At 39.5% G+C, this 19,662-nt stretch overlaps 1 protein-coding gene across 2 annotated transcripts in view; it reads left to right on the top strand.

Annotated features, from left to right (window-relative positions):
- Window positions 1-19,662, top strand: part of UBE3B (ubiquitin protein ligase E3B) — a 2,006,489-nt gene that overhangs the window by 1,597,014 nt on the left and 389,813 nt on the right. For both annotated transcript variants that reach the window (XM_044068510.1, XM_044068511.1), the window contains exon 23: window positions 18,288-18,353. In XM_044068510.1, coding sequence (XP_043924445.1) covers window positions 18,288-18,353 — 66 coding nt within the window. The remainder of the gene's footprint in view (window positions 1-18,287; window positions 18,354-19,662) is intronic.

Genomic DNA, 19,662 nt, shown 5'->3' with positions numbered 1-19,662 from the left:
AAACATCAAAAATCTGGACAAAGGCCCATGAAAAATAGGTAGAAATCTGTATGTTTATTAACATAAAATTTGCGTACATATGTAACCATGCCCATGCCAATGGAATTATGGGATACCGACTTTCAAACGCAAACTGAAGAACAGACACCCAAAATATGGCCCCAGCTCAGACCCTGTAGTAAATGCAGCCATTTGTTTTGAATGTGTAGCAGTGATGTTCACTGGGAAGGGAGAAGAAGATGAACCTTAGGATTTTGTTTTTGGTGACTTGCAGTAAGTGGGTTTTGTGGTAAAAATAGAACATTTAATGGTAGGCAATATTCTAATCTTAGCAAAAGAATATAATAGTTTGCTAGGACCTCCAAAAGTCATTCTCCATGGCCTACTGATCAGTGGGTTAGCTTGAGTTTGTGCCGCCTGGGGCTGTCTTTCAGTTTGCCGCCCTTCCCCCTCACAAAATCATAGTCGAATGGGGCCCCCCATACATAGCCCTTCCCCCTGCAGCCATTCCAATGTCCCATTACTTAGCTATTTCTCCCTATTTACCATAAACACTGTAATGTGGGTACTGCTTTACTTCTACGGCGATTATATGGATTTCATTTAAAACTTTTATTTTACATTTTATAGCACAAACACTAATAGACATCTGTTAAACAAAACAGTACAGTCTCACAATGAAAATAGACTTAGCATTAAAACTTCTCTGCCCTTGAAACTCGAATTCATTAAAACAGCATTGAAACCCACATTCAAAAAAATGCATCTGGCCAGTGGTCGATAAAGATTACCTTTGGGTTGTTTTCAAATCATAGGTAAAAAAAAACACAACAGTAGCGTTTCAGTGTCCAACTCATAAAAACTAACATAAATATAGTACAAAAATGCTGCTTTAAGCACGATATGAACAAACTAGATGTCAATAAATCCGACATAGGCGATCAGGTATGTATAAAACACACTTTTTTATTAAAACAAATGTATTTAGTGCTTTCATCCGCATAAAGTGGACTTCGTCAGAATACATAATGTTAACTATAATTAGTTTATATAACATTTTATTTTGGCGCCAATGAGAATGTAAGAACTCTTAAAGAAATATCACTATCAGAATTCTGAAAGCCAGAAGTCTTCCTTGCATATTTGTCTATATATATATATATATATATATATGTGTGTGTGTGTGTTTGAACAATATAATATTAAAAACAATATAATAATAAAATAGTACATGTAAATATGTATAAAAATACAAATTTACTGATCGTAAATATGTTAAATAGACCATAATATTTTACTATCAAAATGCATATTGCCTAGCCTACTATATGCGTGTCTGGAGAATGGGTTTAATAGGGATGTTATCATTCAACCCTGGGGGTGTGGAGGCATCCAATAATAACTGCCACTTTACTTCTTTCTCCCCCAATGTAGCTTTAATATTTCTTCCCCTAGGGTTTATATATACTAATGCTAATATGCCAAACTTGAAGTTGTGATTTTCTCCCTTTGTATCTAGGTGTCTGTACAAGGCATTATTACGATCCTTTTTCCTGATGTATGTATGGTCATAAATTCTATTTTTTAAAAATCTGTTTTTCCTATATAAAACTCAGAATACTCCATACACTTAGCTAAATATATCACATGTTTGGAATTACAGTTACCTTGTTTAAATATGACTGTAGACCTATTTACATTATCTAATGTTATTTTATCCACTTTATATATATATATATATATATATATATATATATATATATATATATATATATATATATATATAAAACTGCATTGATTGCAGTGTCCACACTTCAGTGTGTCCTGCTTTATTAATCTTTCCCCTGTTTTCACCATACCTCTCAAAATTACTCTTTAAATTCCTATCATTTTATACACAAATGTAGGTGTGTCATCTATAATTTTATTAATTTCCTCATCTGCCTTTATAATATTCCAGTTGTTACTAATCAAACCTTTAACTTTATTAACATAGGTTCATAAGTCAGTAGTAGGCTAACTGCCCTTGCGAGCCATTTTAAGCCTAGCCAATTATCCCTTGGGAGACTCAAACCCTGCACCTTGTAAGGCAAACACCTTAACCATTAGGCCACCCTCCCAACCCCTTGGGCCCCCCATAAGGGCCAAATTTCACTATACATGCCCGATTGTACTGTAAATTATTACTATCCTCTTGTTTAGAATTTGCTTGCATGTTATATCACTTCCTAATATGGGCTTGTATTTTTTGCCCCATTCACTAATAACATATCTTGTAACATCATCAATTAAACCATTACGGTACCCTCTCTTGGAAAATAAGGTGCCAATGTAATGTACTTCATCAACCATATCTGTATAACATGATGTCATCCTGGCAGCTCTTATACATTGACCTTTAAGTATGTTTTGCATCAGTTTTCTGGGATGATTACTATTATATTCTAAATAGCTATTACTAAATGTATCTTTCCTATAAATATAGCAAACTAAATAACTATAAACTGAAACTCAACAATTATAATGCAACAAGTTGGCACCAACTATCGTCAGGAAAGCACGGACACTTCGAAATGTCCATGCTTTCCTGATGATAGTTGGTGCCAACTTGTTGCATTATAATTGTTGAGTTTCCTATAAATATGTGACTTGAAACCAAACTGTGTATTTACAATGTATGTGTCCAGATAAGCTGTAGCTTCCTTATTGATACTGTATGTAAATTTAAGAAAGAAACTTGTTCCATTTAAATAGCTTATAAAGGTTTCAGTACTGACTTCGGGACCGTCCCATAAAATAAAAATATCATCCAAAAACCTCGTATATAGTTTGATGTAGTCATAATATGTACTGTTAAATACATGATTTTCTTCCCAGTCCAACTTGACAAGGTTGGCAAAAATGGGGGCACATGCTGCCCCCATAGCCACACCTTTAGTCTGCCTATAGTATTCACCTTCATAATCGATGAAATTGTTCTCTAAGATCAATGACATACAATCTACTATGTAGCAGGTCCGGTCCCAATCAAAACCTGCATGCTTTCTAATACTGTTGCTAAAACCTTCGAAACCATCAACCTTAGGTATACAAGAAAACAGATCTATTACATCTATGGTAATCAAAATCTGATGCTTATTTCATACATTAGTGGTTAATCTACTTAAAAAGTCCCACAAATCCTTTAGAATTTGAGGGACTTTTTTGTATATGTACTTTAACCAATAGTCCATGTGCCCCCATTTTTGCCAACCTTGTGATGTTGGACTGTGGAGAAAATCATGTATTTAACAGTACATATTATGACCACATCAGACTATATACAAGGTTTTTGAATGATATTTTAATTTTATGGGACGGTCCCGAAGAGAATATTGAAACTTTTATAAGCTATTTAAATGGAACAAGTTGCTTTCTTAAATTTACATACAGTATCAATAAGGAAGCTACAGCTTATCTGGACACATACATAGTAAATACACAGTCTGGTTTCAAGTCACATATTTATAGGAAAGATACATTTAGTAATAGCTATTTAGAATATAATAGTAATCATCCTAGAAAACTGATGCGAAACATACTTAAAGGTCAATGTATAAGAGCTGCCAGGATGACATCATGTTATACTGATATGGCTGATGAAGTACATTACATTGGCACCTTGTTTTCCGAGAGAGGGTACCCTAATGGTTTTATTGATGACGTTACAAGATATGTTATTAGTGAATGGGTTAAAAAATACAAGCCCATATTAGGAAGTGATAACATGCAAGCAAATTCTAAATAAAAGGATAATAATGATTTACAGTACAATCAGGCATTTATAGTGAAATTTGGCCCCTATTTTAATAAGGTTAAAGGTCTGATTAGTAAAAACTGGAATATTATAAAGGCAGATGAAGAAATTAATCAAATTATAGATGACACACCTACATTTGTGTATAAAATGGATAGTAATTTAAAGAGTAATTTTGTGAGGTATGGTGAAAACAGGGGAAAGATTAATAAAGCAGGACACAGTAACAAGTGTGGACACTGCAATCAATGTAGTTATATATATGAAGTGGATAAAATAACATTAGATAATGTAAATAGGTCTACAGTCATATTTAAACAAAGTAACTGTAATTCCAAACGTGATACATTTAGCTAAGTATATGTAGTGTTCTGGGTTTTATATAGGAAAAACAGACAGATTTTTAAAAAATAGAATTTATGACCATATGTATAACATCAGGAAAAAGGATCATAATAATGCCTTGTACAGATGCATAGAGACAAAGGGGGAAAATCACAACTTCAAGTTTGGCATATTAGAATTAGTATATATAAACCCTAGGGGAGGAAATATTAAAGCTACATTGAGGGAGAAAGAAGTAAAGTGGCAGTTATTGAATGCCTCCTCACCCCTAGGGTTGAATGATAACATCCCTGTTAAACCCATTCTCCAGACACGCATATGACATAGTAGGCTAGGCAATATGCATTTTGATAGTAAAATTTTATGGTATATGTAACATATTTATGATCAGTAAATTAGTATTTTTATATGTATTTACATGTACTATTTTTATTATATTGTTTTTAATATTGTGTAAATACATATATATGGACAAATATGCAAAGAAGACTTCTGGCTTTCAGAACTTTGCTAGTGATATTTCTTTAAATCTTCTTACATTCTCATTGGCTCAGTGTCCATTGGCACCAAAGTAAAATGCTCTGTAAATTAATTATAGTTAACATTACGTATTCTGATGAAGTCCACTTTATGTGGATGAAAGCACTAAATACATTTATTGTTTTAATAAAAGAATGTGTTTTATATGTATTTGATCGCCTATCTAGGAGTTATTGACATCTAGTTTGTTCATATTGTGCTTGAAGCAGCGTTTTTGTGTTATATTTATTTTAATTTTTCAAATCATAGGTCTCTTGCACACGAAACATACATGTTCTTTTATACACCTTCCTGATTGTCTTAAATTACATTCCTTGTATAAAACAGCAGATTTGTTAGAGCGTGTTTTAAATTTATTGTTTTGAACATTTTTCCAGTAAGCAATGAAACAGAATGCATGAAGCAGTAGTGACAGAACTGCCCAATTCAGAACATTTCCAACATAAAAGTTTACTCAGACTTCTACAATCCACCAGTATCAGTAAATATGCATAATCTCTGCCGAAGTAAAAGTCATCTAAATAATTCTATATTAAAGAAATCTGTAAGATCTGTAACTAATGAAGAGGTTGCTGCTAGCAAACAATATTTCATTGTGTAAGATCTGTAACTAATGAGGAGATTGCTGCTAGCACACAACTTAATATTTAATTGTTTCATCTACAAATAAAGTGCCTGTTGCCCTTGAGGTATAAATTGCCTATTTTATATTTAAAAAAATGATAAGCTAGTAATATTGCAATAGGGAGTGGATGGCAAACTGATAACAGTTCATAGTACTAGATTTCTCTGCCAAAGAGGACATTCTCAGGACTGCAGCATCCACCCCTTTAAAAGTACAACACAGTACAGTATCAGCAATCCATCTACATATTGCGGGAGTAGAACCCATAGCCTCCTGCATCAAAAGCAAGTATTCTACCTGTTGTGCTACTAGTAACAACACAAACAGACTTGACATAAGCAGCACTAAACTTCTCTCCCCCTGAAGAACTATGCAGCACAAGAAATCTGGAAAAAGCTAAAATTTATGGGGGGGAGGGGTCAAAAGCCCAAAACCATGGACACATTTTAAACATTCCTTGTATAATCTTAGAAAAGTTGCTAGAATAAAATGTTTTGTGATACCATGCGTTTCCCAAAAGATAGGAAGATTGAAACGTAAATAGCTATCATTATTTAGTGGATTCACTTTTCACTGATTTGCCAGAAAACCACAACTTTTAAGGGGAACAGACCAAAAGTATGAACCAAACATTCCAGACATTTTGTAAAACTTTGGACAGTTGAGAACTATGTTTAACTCTTTGAATCACAAGTGATGGTTGTATGGGTAGAGAATTTAGGCTCTTGCTCCTTGTACCGAAGGTACAGGGTTTGAGTCTGAGTAACTCTAACCAGCAGTTATACCTAAGCTGCCGTTGTCTTGCATGAACATATAGGTGGTTTACAATTACATTTTTTTACCTGGAGGAGGAGCCAAGCCGGGGAAGAAAGCTGTGCTGTCAGACCAGTCTGCAGAAGCTGATTTCATCACGCTATCCCTGCACGTGATGACATCAGGAGTAAAAACAAAAACAAAAAAAACCCCACAAAATTTGGAAATTAAAGGGACCACGTGGGAATATGTGGCACCCCAATATTTTGCCCTCAAAACTGGTATTTACTGAGGAATTCGGTACGGTTGAGAGGTATGCCTGAAGTTTTGAAAGCTGACTGGCTGTTATATCCTATGCAGTGTATAACCCATATAGCTAAGGCTACAGCAGCAGTGATCATTCAAACATGCACTGTTATGGTACGTTTACTTACACAACTGTACTTTTCTAACTGCATGATTTACATGATTGATTTGATTAGCATTCATTCCTTCATTTACGAACTGTTTTGTGAATACCTAACTGTACAAATTCTGATTACTGAATGAACAAAAATGATCTGTTTGTATCTAATCGCCAGTTTTGGGATTTCCTTAAATAATTCTGATTTGTGGAAAGAGTTATGAAATGAAAATGAAATCATTATGTTTTCTGTTGAAATTGTTCATACAGTCCTTCCCAAGCAAAGGATCAACCAGATGAGCAACTCACAGTGGAAAAATCACTCCTTTGCCCCCTCCAAGCAGGTCTATGATTGTACAAAATGCATTTTGCCTACTGTTTTACATGTTTGGATTGGAAAAGATGGCAGTGCATCAGCTGTAGCAGAAATGCACACGCTATACAGTGGGTGGGGATTTTATATCCTAATGTCCTGTGCAGTTTTGTGTTCATATGGTAGTTCTGTAGAACACATTATCAAATACTTATTTCTATATGACTGGGCAATTTATTTTATTTTAGTTTTATTTGTTTTGCTTTTCTTTACTGGGTTTGTCCAACTGAGTTTACTCAAAAATGCCTTTTCAGAGAAGGCCTGGGAGAAAAGCTCCAACATATTAAAAACATTTTTAAACAGACTTTCTGTAATATACAGGAACCAACATTAAGTCATATGCATTAACAATTAACACATGAATTTACTAATTAGACTGCATTCATAAGAAATAAACTGTTACAGTACAGTAAACTCTCAGTTAACCGGCACCCATGGGGATTGGTAGATGCCGGATAACTGTAGTTTATGGTTGCTTGAGAGTTACTATTAAAATAGGCCTAATACTGTACCCTATACTATTTGTTTGGTTTGACTTGTTCGTAGGTTGGGTAGCGAGGGAATTTATTCATAGCTTCCGTTTTAAAACTCTAAAAATGTAAGATATGTTTCTGTGTGTGTGTGTGGGGGGACAGAAAGTGCAACAGATGAAAATTGTACTGTATTTCTTTGATTTTTTTTTTCTGGTTGCTTGAGTTCCATTTAACAGAGTTTTTACTGTATAAAAGATAATTATGCATTTAGTAGATGCTGACTTACTATTGAGCATTTGAAGAGATGTTTTGGGCTTGTCAAATAGGTAATAAAGCTTGTGATTAACGATTAGAAATTAAAAGAGATGGAAGTGAGGGAAAGAACTCAGAAGGACAGGAGATGTTAATGTTATAGTTAAGAGGTAGGGAGTTAAGCAGATTCAGAGACAATTATATATGGCTATAGTAAGGTTTATATTACAAGTGTAGAGGTGGGGTAGTGAGCAGTATCGCAAAACTATGTATGTGGCTAAGATATGGTAGTAAATCTATTCAGGTATCAATGAGGAATTGTTGTGGGGCATAGGATTCCGAGTGAATAGAAATAGTTTGATGATATGACAAGCTGAAGATTATAGTGGCATTTATGTTGGAGATGTAGAGGAGCAGATCCATTGATCTGATAGGTGAAGTTTTAATTGTGTTTTAACTCGGTTTATATTCTGAGTAGATTTCAGTGGTAGTTGGATGTGGTCTCCTAGTTTAGCTACCCTATTTGACTATAGTAAGTCACCTTGAAAGTTAGCAGAGATTGGGACAGAATAGAGGATAGATTACAGTAAGAAATGTACCTAGTTTTGATGATTTTTTTTAACCATGTGATATATGGAGGTCAAATTTTAGTAGGTCATCTATGATGGCACCCAGTAACTTTGTGTGTTGTACTTGTTCTAATCTTGATGATGATAGCAGAGGCAAGAGTGCATAACATTGTTTTGTGGTAAATCACTGTAATTGTTTTTAGGGTTTAGAAGTAATTGTGAATTGTTTAGTCATGATTTAGTTGTTAAGAAAGATTGTTGTTTAAGGTCTTAGAGTTTAGAGAGAGTTTTAACAGAGGAGATTAGGGCTGAGTCATCAGCATATTGAACTAGGGTAGCATTTTTTTAGAACTGTAGAAGTTATTGATTAATATATTGAAAAGTATGGGGCCTAAAATAGATCCTTGTGGAATACCAGTAATCACTGGCAAGTAGGAGGAGAATCATTTTTCCATTTTAGTGCTTGTGCTGTGAGAGGAGCCTATGCAACTATTGGAGTGAAGAGGTAGAGAGCTCTAAAGATGAGAGTTTATGTAAGAATTTCTGGTGGGAGACTAGTCTTATGACACTTCAGTGGTTATTATCAGAATTAAAATTCATCAAAGCAATACTTGTGCTGTGATGAGGGTGGAAGCAGTGTTGGGTTGAAGACAGAAGCTGGTTGTCTATTAGATAGTTGAGAAGATGAGCATGAATACATATTTTGTAATATTTTTCATAGTGGAGATATAATGGAAACTGGCTTATAGTTTTAAAGATCTGTATTGATTTCGCCCTTGTGCAGTGGAATAATGAAATGTTTGATGTTAAGTTGTCAATCTCGCCTTCATTTTTGCTGGATGGGTTCAGAGCCGATCCTCTGCTCCGACTCGGCCAATACTAAAGCTTGAGAGCTTATTCCACCAGCTCGAGGCTCCCCTATATCCCACAATGCTAGGCGGTAACTACTTAGATCTCGTTTGCCGCTTAGCTGATGAGGTGCTTTCTTCTACCGGCTCTGGCAGGTTAGTGAGTTTTTCTTGCCAAAAACTTCAATTTTCTACCCCTATCCTTTCTGTTTAGTTTAGTTTTTAAATAGAGTATCCCTTTAGTTTAAATCGGGTCTCCCTTGTGTTTGTATTCCCTTTTTATCCCCTTTTAACTTTTAGGCCTTTGGCCCACTCCCTTTTTTCCCCTATCCTTCAGTGTGACTGGATTTTTTCATTTGGTTAAAGACTGTGTCTGTGTGTTGTGTCTGTGTTACAGTCCCTTTAGGACGTCTAAAGACTCCAAGGTCTCAGGCTTCAAGAAGTTTGATTCGTGCTGTCAGAAAATGTCTCTGACAGATGGTCACACTTCTTGTGTCTATTGCCTGGGACCTTTGCACCTGCAGGACTCATGTGCTGTTTGCCATGCATTCAGCCCTAGAGTCCTGCAGGAACGCAAAAACAAACTTATACTTCGAGGCTTGTTAAAGCCTGAAGGCCCCTCGACCCAGTCTGCGTCGGGGAAGCCTTCAAAGACTTCCAGGCCATAGGCTCCAGCTTCAAAGCCGTCCGCTGGGAGCATTAAGGCTGCTTCGACATCGGCTCCGGCTGGAGTCAATGTTTAGAAGTCTCAAACTGAGGTTACTAAGACTCAGTCGGCTCCGATAGTCTTATCGGAGCCACCTTCAAAGAAGAGGTCGAGGTCCCCTTCCATCGGCTCCATCCACTCGGCTCCGGGATCCCCTCTTCTGTTGGAGCGGAGCCATAGGTCCCATTCCTCTCGGTCCTCCAGGCTGTCCGACCATGACTTACAAAGGGTGGTGAGTAGACTTCTCAAGTCCGAGGCACTGGCCCAAATGCTGCATAGCCCTACTCAACAGTCAATGGATATTCCCATCCCTGCTTCTATTCCTCCTCCCACTCTTTTGAGTTCGGAGCCGGGGCTCGTCGGAGCTGTGGCTGTCGGTGCGTCGGAGCTGATACCTTCCCTTTCGGCTCCGTCGTCTGCTCCGATTTCCTCCTTGGAGGGATCTCGGTGCCGGGCTTCCCTCGTTGGCTCCATGGGGGCGAGTGGCATCGGACCCTTGTCTGACCCCGTTCTCCCTCTCGGAGCGTCGGCGCTGGTGAGTTTGGCTCCATCGGCCTCGGAGTCGTCCCTGTCAGTGCCGGGGGGGGTCCTTGTCTCCTCGGAGCGGGGACCTTCGGCCTTGGCTGATCGGGGCACCTTCAAGGTCATGCAGAGCGTGCTAGACCCAATGTCTACCCCACAGTCGGCTCTGTCAGCTCCTCCCTCTTCAGTGCCTGTGGTGGTTTCTACCCACCCCCTCGTAACAGACCGTAGAGAGCCAGCTCCTTAGGTTTCCCCATTGGGAATATTCTCCTCTTCCGAGGCTTCTCCTGATCCAGTAGGAGACCCCCCTCGGAAGAGACAGTGCAAGAGGAAGCACATTGACTCCCCTGAGTCTATCACCTCTGACACCGACTTGGAGGAATCTGAAGGTTCCCCTCGGTCCCCCTCTGAGGATGTCTCTTTTGCTGACATCCTTGAAATCCTTAAACAGAGGGGGAACTGGCCCGCCCTTAACCCTTCAGAGGACGAGTCAGTTTACCTTGAGGCATTTGGCTCTCGCCCTTCCACCTCCTGGGTGTCTCCTCCCTTTGACCCCCTCATGGAAGTGGTGGCAAGGAAGGCTTGGACGGCCCCTGATTCGGTGGAACCTACCCCAAGGAGGCCGTCAAACTTTATTACTTCCCCAAAAGAGAAACAGTTCCTATCCAAAGGTGTCTCTGTTGATGCCATGGTGGTGGCTGCAGCCACTACAAAGGAATTAGCCGATCCTTCAGTACCTGTCCATCCTCCTAATAAGGAGTCTAGGACCATGGACAGGTACGGTAAGCGGATGTTTTCCTCAGCGACCTTTGCCATGCTGTCGCTGAACTACTTGTCACTTCATCCGTCTCCAGAGGGATTTACTCAAAGATATGGGTAATGCTATGCAGGATCCAACAGCTGAGGGGTTCCAAGACAAATTGAACTCCCAGTTGGCAACCCTGAATTCAAATGAATACAAAGCCCAAAATCAAGTAAACCAAGTAAAAAATAGCAGTCGAGATGTGAGATGAAACACACGATGATAATAGCATAGTCAATAGTTTAATACCCGCTTTCGTCACTGGACTTCATCAGAATACAAAAAACCACAGCTCTATACACTTAAATAGTCAAATAATTTACGTACAAATTATTCAATTAAAATCAAACAATCAAGCTTTTTAAAAAAACATTCCCTTTAACTAAAAAAATGAAAGGAATCCAGTCCCTTGTTGACATGTAATTTCCGATGTTTCAGAAAACATTTAATGTTAATGTAGTCATTTAAACCGGGGAACTTGTCCGCTTTGAGTTTTATTTGCCACATAGTTTCACGCTGTTCTAAAAAATTCTTATAATCACCCGCTCTAAGGTCAGGGTGCACAACTTCTAAACTGGAAAATAAAAATTTTTTGTATGTACTGCAAACTTTCGTGTGTTTGTAAAGAGCATTGTTCTCATCATTGGTCTTAATACTATAGAGGTGCTCCCTGATTCTAGTATTTAAACAACGTGTGGTCATACCAATATAAAATGCAGAACAACCTGAACATTGACTAATGTAAACCACCCCCTTTGTTTTACAATCAACGTTACCAGGTACCTTGAATGTGTTGTCAATAGTGTCTATTCTTATGTATGGACCCTCTGAAATAAATCGGCACATGTTGCAACTATAGCAACAGTGCATACCTGTCTTGTTAGTATTAATATTTGGTACAAACAAGGTTTTGTTTTCCAAAATTCCTTTTAAATTGTAACGATTCCTAAAAACAAACTTGGGACCTTCACCTAAAGTCCTTCTTATCTCCTCATTGCCATTAATAATTTTCCAATTGTCAATGATTACTTGTCTAATCAATGGACCATCGGAACTAGTCTCAAGGGAACACAAAATTTGTGTATTAACCTCATTCCCAAGTTCTCTCTCTTTCAGATTTTCAGTTGTTGAAGTGGGAAAATCTATAATTGGTCTAAAAATACTTGGACGTTTCCGTAGAACTTCATCACTAGTTGAATTTAATCTGTTAATATCATACCCCCTGTCTGAAAATAGTAAAAGGATGGTATTAAATTCTTCAAGCAAATCATGCTGTTTAGATGTCATCCGACTTGCCCGTATAAACTGCCCTCGGGGGATGTTCTTGATGACATGCCTGGGGTGGTTGCTAGAATGGTGTAAATACCCATTGGTGAATGTCTCCTTACGATGAATCCTGCTGTGTAACCGTCTTTCCTCATCGTCCCAGTATAATGAGACATCCAAAAAATTCACAATAGTCCCCATATTACCCATGGTAAACTTCAAATAATCAGAAGATAAATTAATATCTGAAAACAATTCATTGACTACGGTAATATTACCTTCAATCACAAAAAATAAATCGTCAATGTAATGACAAAAAAACTTGATGTTAAATTTTTGCTTTAAAATGGGTATCATCTCAGACTCCCACCAGGCCATAACTAGATTTGCAAAAGCAGGAGCCGCCGGAGACCCCATGGCGACCCCTTTCTTTTGCCTGTAGTATTTGTCACCAAAAAGAAAAACATTGTTTTCCAAAATTAGTTCCAAAAATAACCTGATGGTTGAAATAACTCCAGCAGTAAATCTGCCACCCCTTTTGGTAAAAAAATCACAAACTGCATCAACTCCTTCTAAGTGGGGAATGCAAGTGTATAAAGAAATGACATCAACAGTAAAAATTGTGTGTTTCAAAGGATCGAAAACATGTTCCTGTAAAAAACTCCCAAATCTACTTAGAAAATGCCAAGAATCCTTGACATAAGATGATTCTTCACTTAAAATGGGACCCAAAATAACATCAATCACTAAGGAAATACCTTCCGTTAGTGAATGTGGACAGGAGACAATCGGTCTTAGTGGGGGATTTTTTGTGTCTTTATGGGTTTTGGGTATCCCAAAAATTACCCCAATGCATGGCTCTGTCACAACACAAAAATCATAAACCTCACGTGTAATGTCTCCTGTCATGAATAAACCATACACCTTAGAGCGGGTGATTATAAGAATTTTTTAGAACAGCGTGAAACTATGTGGCAAATAAAACTCAAAGCGGACAAGTTCCCCGGTTTAAATGACTACATTAACATTAAATGTTTTCTGAAACATCGGAAATTACATGTCAACAAGGGACTTGATTCCTTTCATTTTTTTAGTTAAAGGGAATGTTTTTTTAAAAAGCTTGATTGTTTGATTTTAATTGAATAATTTGTACGTAAATTATTTGACTATTTAAGTGTATAGAGCTGTGGTTTTTTGTATTCTGATGAAGTCCAGTGACGAAAGCGGGTATTAAACTATTGACTACGCTATTATCATCGTGTGTTTCATCTCAAACCCTGAATTCAATTGTAAACTCCTCCATGCGGCTTATCTCATATGCGGCTGATGGGGCGAGTAGGTCTGCAGGCACAATTGTAGCTTTACGACGCCACGCCTGGATGCGGCTTTGCAATTTTGCGGACCCTTTCAAGGCGTCCTTCACCAATTCCCCCTTTGATGGCTCTACGTTGTTTGGACCTCAGGCGAAGAATACATTGACTAGGTGTCAGCAGGAAGGTAAGACTCTCTCTGCCGTGGGAGTCCGTTTTTCTACCCCTTCCAGACCTTATCCCAAAGGTCAGAGGGGGGGGGGGATGTGGTTCTGCAAACCACAAGGAGTCTCATCTGACGCACAAAGTCGATTCCCCTCTAGAGACAGAGGGGGGAACAACAATAGATGCCGCCCTAGGGGCAGAGGTGGTCCGCAAAACCAGGGTACCAGAGAAACTTTCTCTGATAAACCCTTTCAGCATCCCTGAGGAGCTGCCCGGCTGTCCACCTTCGGAGGCAGTCGGGGGAAGATTATCACTGTACCCAAAAGCCTGGCTTTCCCTCACTCAAGACAAATGGGTACAGTCGATCATATCCGAGGGTTACAAAATCCCCTTTATTCACATCCCATCCCAACCCAAAGGATCCCTTCCAGACATTCCACCCAGTTTAAGGGAACAAGCAACATTAGAAATATCAAAGCTGCTGTCAAAAAGAGCTATCTAACCAGTCCCAGCAAACCAGCAAGGATCGGGAATCTACTCCAAATTCTTTTTGGTACCAAAAAAAAACAGGCGACTGGAGACCAATACTGGATCTCAGAAAGCTAAACAATTATGTCCAAGAAACAAAATTCTGGATGGTCACACTACAGTCCATACTACCCTTCTTGGGTCAGGACAATTGGATGTGCTCGATAGACCTTCAGGATGCGTACTACCATATCAAAATGCACAGACGCTCCAGGAGGTTTCTCTGCTTTAGGCTGGGAGCCAGTCACTACCAGTTCAGAGCCCTGCCCTTTGGTCTCACTACAGCCCCCCGAGTGTTTACCAAATGTATGGCAGTGGTCTCGGCTCACTTGAGACGTCAAGGATTCCAGGTGTTTCCATATTTGGATGACTGGCTCCTTACCGCCTCCACCAGGCATCAACTGCTTCTATCCAGAGACTTCACCATCCAAACTTGCCAAGCTCTAGGCATTTCAATAAATTTTGAAAAATCTGCCTTGGCAATCTATTACCTTTATAGGCGCCACCTTAGACACAGTTCATCTTTCCGCCAGACTAACAGAGCAAAGAGTATTAGATATCCGCAAACAAGTTTACCTTCTACTTCAATGCAACAAGATCAAAGCCAGGGTAGTCTTGAAGGTATTAGGACTCATGGCAGCTACTATTACACTTCTCCCCTTAGCTCGTTTTCACATGCGGATCCTCCAGTGGATGCTGTTTTGTCAATGGTCCTACCAACAGCTCCCGATGTCTCACATCATCATACTAACTCAATCATGCAAGAATCACCTGTCTTGGTGGATCACATCACCTCAAGTTCTCCAGGGCAGACCCTTCATCCCCCCCCCCCAATCGCCACGGTGACGACGGACGCCTCCCTGATCGGGTGGGGGGGAGGGCATTATCAGGGCAGGACAGTCCAGGGCGCGTGGCAATCTTTCCAGTGCCACTTGCACATTAATGTCTTAGAGATGAGAGCAGTGCTTTTAGCGTTGCAAGCCCTTCAGGACTTTCTTCTCACAGGGACTATTGCAATTCAGATGGACAACATGTCCGTAGTGTGGTACATCAACAAACAGGGCAGAACCAAGTCCTACCCCTTATGTCGAGAGGCACTCAGACTTTGGCAGTGGGCGATTTCTTCTCAGCGTTTTCTGATAGCAACGCACATTCCCGGGAAGTCCAACGTGATTGCGGACAAGTTGAGCGGGGCTATTCTCATGCCTCACGAGTGGTCTCTAAAAAAATCAGTGCTGGAAGAAGTCTTTCGAAGATGGGGCCAGCCTTGCTGCGATCTTTTTGCTACTCCCCAAAACAGCAAGTGTCACGACTTCTTCACCCTCTTCCCTTTACCAGACCAACCCACCAGAGACGCTCTAGTCCACGATTGGCCCCAGGGACTTCTGTATGCTTTCCCCCCCCTTTCCACTGATCTCTCAATTAATTCAGAAAGCTATCGCCTCGAGAGTCACCATGATCCTCATTGCCCCTTACTGGCCTCGACAGATATGGTTTCCATTCATCCATCATTACCTCTTGGAGCAGCCTTGGCATCTGGACCCAGTGCCAGATCTTTTGACCCACCAGTCGGGCCAGCTGCACCACTCCCTCCAATCTCTCAACCTCACAGCATGGTTTCTCCGATTCCTACCCTAGCCAGGCTTTCCTTAATCTCTCATTCGGTCCGCAACATCCTGATAGCCTCTCACAAGTCTTCTACCAGAAGGATTTACAATAGTAAGTGGAAGCGTTTTTCCTTCTGGGCAGCATCAAAAAATATAGACCCCTTCACTGCACCTATCCAGTCTATCCTAGACTTCCTGGCAGAGCTCTTTCATTTAGGCTCTTCCTCATCTACCATTAGAGTACAACTAGCTGCTATATCTAACTTTCATGTAGGTGTCTCAGACTCCAGTATCATGTCCCATAAACTCTGCAAAGCCTTTCTAAGAGGTGTCTTTTGCTCAAGCCCCAATCAAAGATCCCCACCTCAATGGGACTTGAATTTGGTCCTAGCATCCTTGATTCTCCCCCCCTTCGAACCTGTGGCTTCATGCCCTCTTAAGTTGCTCTCATGGAAAACACTTTTTCTAGTAGCCATAATATCAGCTAGAAGGGTATCTGAACTTCATGCTCTTTGCAGTCGTCCCCCTTACTTAGTTTTCCATAAAGACAGGGTGTCCCTCCGGACTAATCTGTCCTTCTTGCCTAAGGTTTCCTCTGAAGCAAACCTAAACCAGACGATTGATCTCCCCGTCTTCTTCCCTGATTATTCCAACAGGTCGGAACAAAAGTTACATTTTCTCGATGTTCATCGCCAACTTCGATATTATTTAGACAGAACTAAACAGTTCAGGAAATCTGATCAGCTCTTCCTGTCTTATGCGGAAGGGAAATTGGGCCTTCCAGTTACCAAAGTGTCCCTTTCAAGATGGCTTACCTCTATAATTACCTTCATCTATGAAATCAGACATCAAAAACTGCCTTCAAGACCTAGAGCTCATTCAGCTAAGGCATTAGCTACATCTGTAGCTTTTCAGGACAGGCTACCAATAGATTCCATTTGTGCAGCAGCCACATGGGCTTCTCCTCATACCTTTATCTTGCATTACAAATTGGATATGGCCTCCAGAAACCGTGCCAACTTTGGTTCCACTGTTCTCAAGAGTCTGTTCTGATAGGCCACCCGGGGTAAGGTGCTAGGGACACGGTCCCATCCAGAAAGAATGAAGGCGAGATTGACAACTTAACATTGAGAAGTTATGTACCTACCATAACGTTCCATGTTAGTTGTCTTCTTCTCGCCTTCTTTCTTGCGTCCCACTCTCCTTCCCCCTAGCCTGGACAGACTGATAGGAATTTTGGGATCTTCCATTGGGGCTTTCCTTCCCACATGTTCTACCACCTCTATTCTCTCTTTTATATTTGTGGTAGCTTACCTACAGGTTTATATATAGAGGTGGGTTCCTTTTTCTCTCTTCTCCATTCTATGGAGACCAGAACTGCTTGGTTTTAGCTGTCAAACGAGATCTGAGTAGTTACCGCCTAGCATTGTGGGATATAGGGGAGCCTCGAGCCGGTGGAATAAGCTCTCGAGCTTTAGTATTGGCCGAGTCGGAGCCGAGGATCGGCTCTGAACCCATCCAGCAAGAAAGAAGGCGAGAAGACAACTAACATGGAACGTTATGGTAGGTACATAACTTCTCATTTTTTCATAGCAAGAGGACGTTAATTTCAGATGCAGATCAGTTTATCAGAACTGGCACTGGATATACATAATAGATTACCTTTGCTGCTGTTTTAAGATATTCACCAAGTAGATTGTCAGGGAAGATATTCACCAAGTAGATTGTCAGGGCCAGTTGTAAGCAGTCTTTAATTTTTTGAGGTACTTCTTGATGCAGTCTGTAGAAACTGTTTGGCAGGAGAAATAGATGGAGGTTATTTGATTAAGTAGGGACTCTTTTTGATTTAATGTGAACAGTATGACTGCATCTCCTGAATGGCATTCATCTGACTGGCAGTGCCTGAATTGTAATTGCTGAATCATACCACATGCATGAGATGTTTTTGGACAGTGTTAATAGCTAGTCATGTAGCTTAATGCTCGTGTAGCCAAATGAGGGATTAGCCATTTGTAGGTTATGAATGTAGGATTTCGAGTCTAGTTAATGTTGCTGATGTGATCCCAGAGGGGATTGTTTTTAATATGAGGAGAGATGGAAGTCTTTATTCTCCATCGTGTACATGACCACACACACACAAAACACAAACATGTGCAAAGTGAGAAGTTGCCAGTCTCCAGTAGTGGCAGTTTTACACAAATACTGTTCTTGCACTTGAACACATTGCAGATTAATAAATTTTTAGGTAATATGATATGTAAAAAAAAAAATACTTCCTGAAGAATCTGTATTGATTGCATACATGTATATGTTAATCTTTAAGTTTTAATATTATAATGTTAAATATATAACTAGCTCTGCTTTTGAGAAACCCTTTGTAACAATAGTGTTGTGTCTGTTTCAGCGATATGATGGAGATATCGGTGACTTGGGACTGACATTTTCATATGATGAAGACGTTATGGGACAGGTAATTTTATGTTTTCGTTTTTATATTTTTTGCATGTGATATATTTTAGTTGTTGCACCATATAGCAGTAGAGCAGTAGAGAACCCGTTATAACTGCTTTGAATATTTATTCTCTGAAAGCATACCTCTGCAGTTAGAATTTAGTATTTCAGGACAATCAGAAGTATTTTGTTAGTGTGACCTCTCCATAAGAATGTGCTGTGTAGACACTCACTCTCCAGTTCTTGCTTTCATGATGATTGCCCATATCAGGCATATTGAAAGAAATGTCATCAGCTTGGTAGCATTTTGTGCTTCCCAAAGTATCAAATAGCTAAAGCCAAATCTTTTATGTGAAACAGAAATATAACTGTTTCATAAAATGTACAGACCTGGTAGGTAATAAAATAAAACTGTTGCAGACATGGGTCTCTGAATCAGTTATACATAGGCATTTACTACCACTTTGAGAATCAGCATATTTAAGTATTAAAGCTAATCAGAATGATTCATGAAATATCAAATACAAAAGACTGAATTTACATGAAAAACAAAGCTGGATGCCATAGGTGGGAGGTAGGACTCCCCAACCTCCCTCTTCAGTTATTCTTAAAAGGAGGATGCTCCTTCTTGATAACAAGCCTTTTTCCCATTGTTTCCATGTTTGATTTTTTTGTGAGTTGCTGTCATTTAGTACTTTTGTGGCCAACCATTTCCTCTTGGGAAAAGGTTGTGGATCATCTGCCACTTGGCCACCTTCTGGTAGCATTTTATAAGTTTGCAATAAGTAGGAGTTAATGGAAATAAAAGGCGTGGTCAATGAAAACACTTAGTTGTATTTGTCAGGTCATCAGACTTGGCACAGGTTTTTCATCCAGTGCTGCCACTAAAATATGAACCTGCAAACAGAGTACCTCACCAACCGCTGTACATGGAACATACGATATGAAGAAGGGGGTACGTTAGTGCATTAATTCCCACATGCTGTAGTTGTGGCAGTGTAGCAGATGTTTGTACAAATGTTAAATGCATAGAGACAGGGGGTGATGGTGTACAGAGGTTTAGTGTTATCATGAGAACCAGTAATCACACACAGTTGCGTCTTTTCATGGCCAAAGTTAGGCATGTATCTATTCCCTTGTGTTGATGATAACAGTGGACCTTTAAACAGTGTTACTCCACACTGCTGTGTTTTTAACAACTCTGGGATACTGACGTCAGCCTGTGCTATGCTTGACAATTTTGTGTTTGGCTAAGTGTCTTTGCTGACTTGTCAACTGATAGGATGTCATGCTGCGGCCACACTACCTGAGTCTGGGTCTCTGGCATA

Source organism: Protopterus annectens, chromosome 4.part0 (assembly GCF_019279795.1).
Source record: "Protopterus annectens isolate FY-2018-M chromosome 4.part0, PAN1.0, whole genome shotgun sequence".
In the NCBI taxonomy this organism is placed as follows: domain Eukaryota; kingdom Metazoa; phylum Chordata; order Ceratodontiformes; family Protopteridae; genus Protopterus; species Protopterus annectens.
The sequence above is the reverse complement of the archived record's forward strand: the minus strand, read 5'-3'. Positions and strand labels throughout refer to the sequence as shown.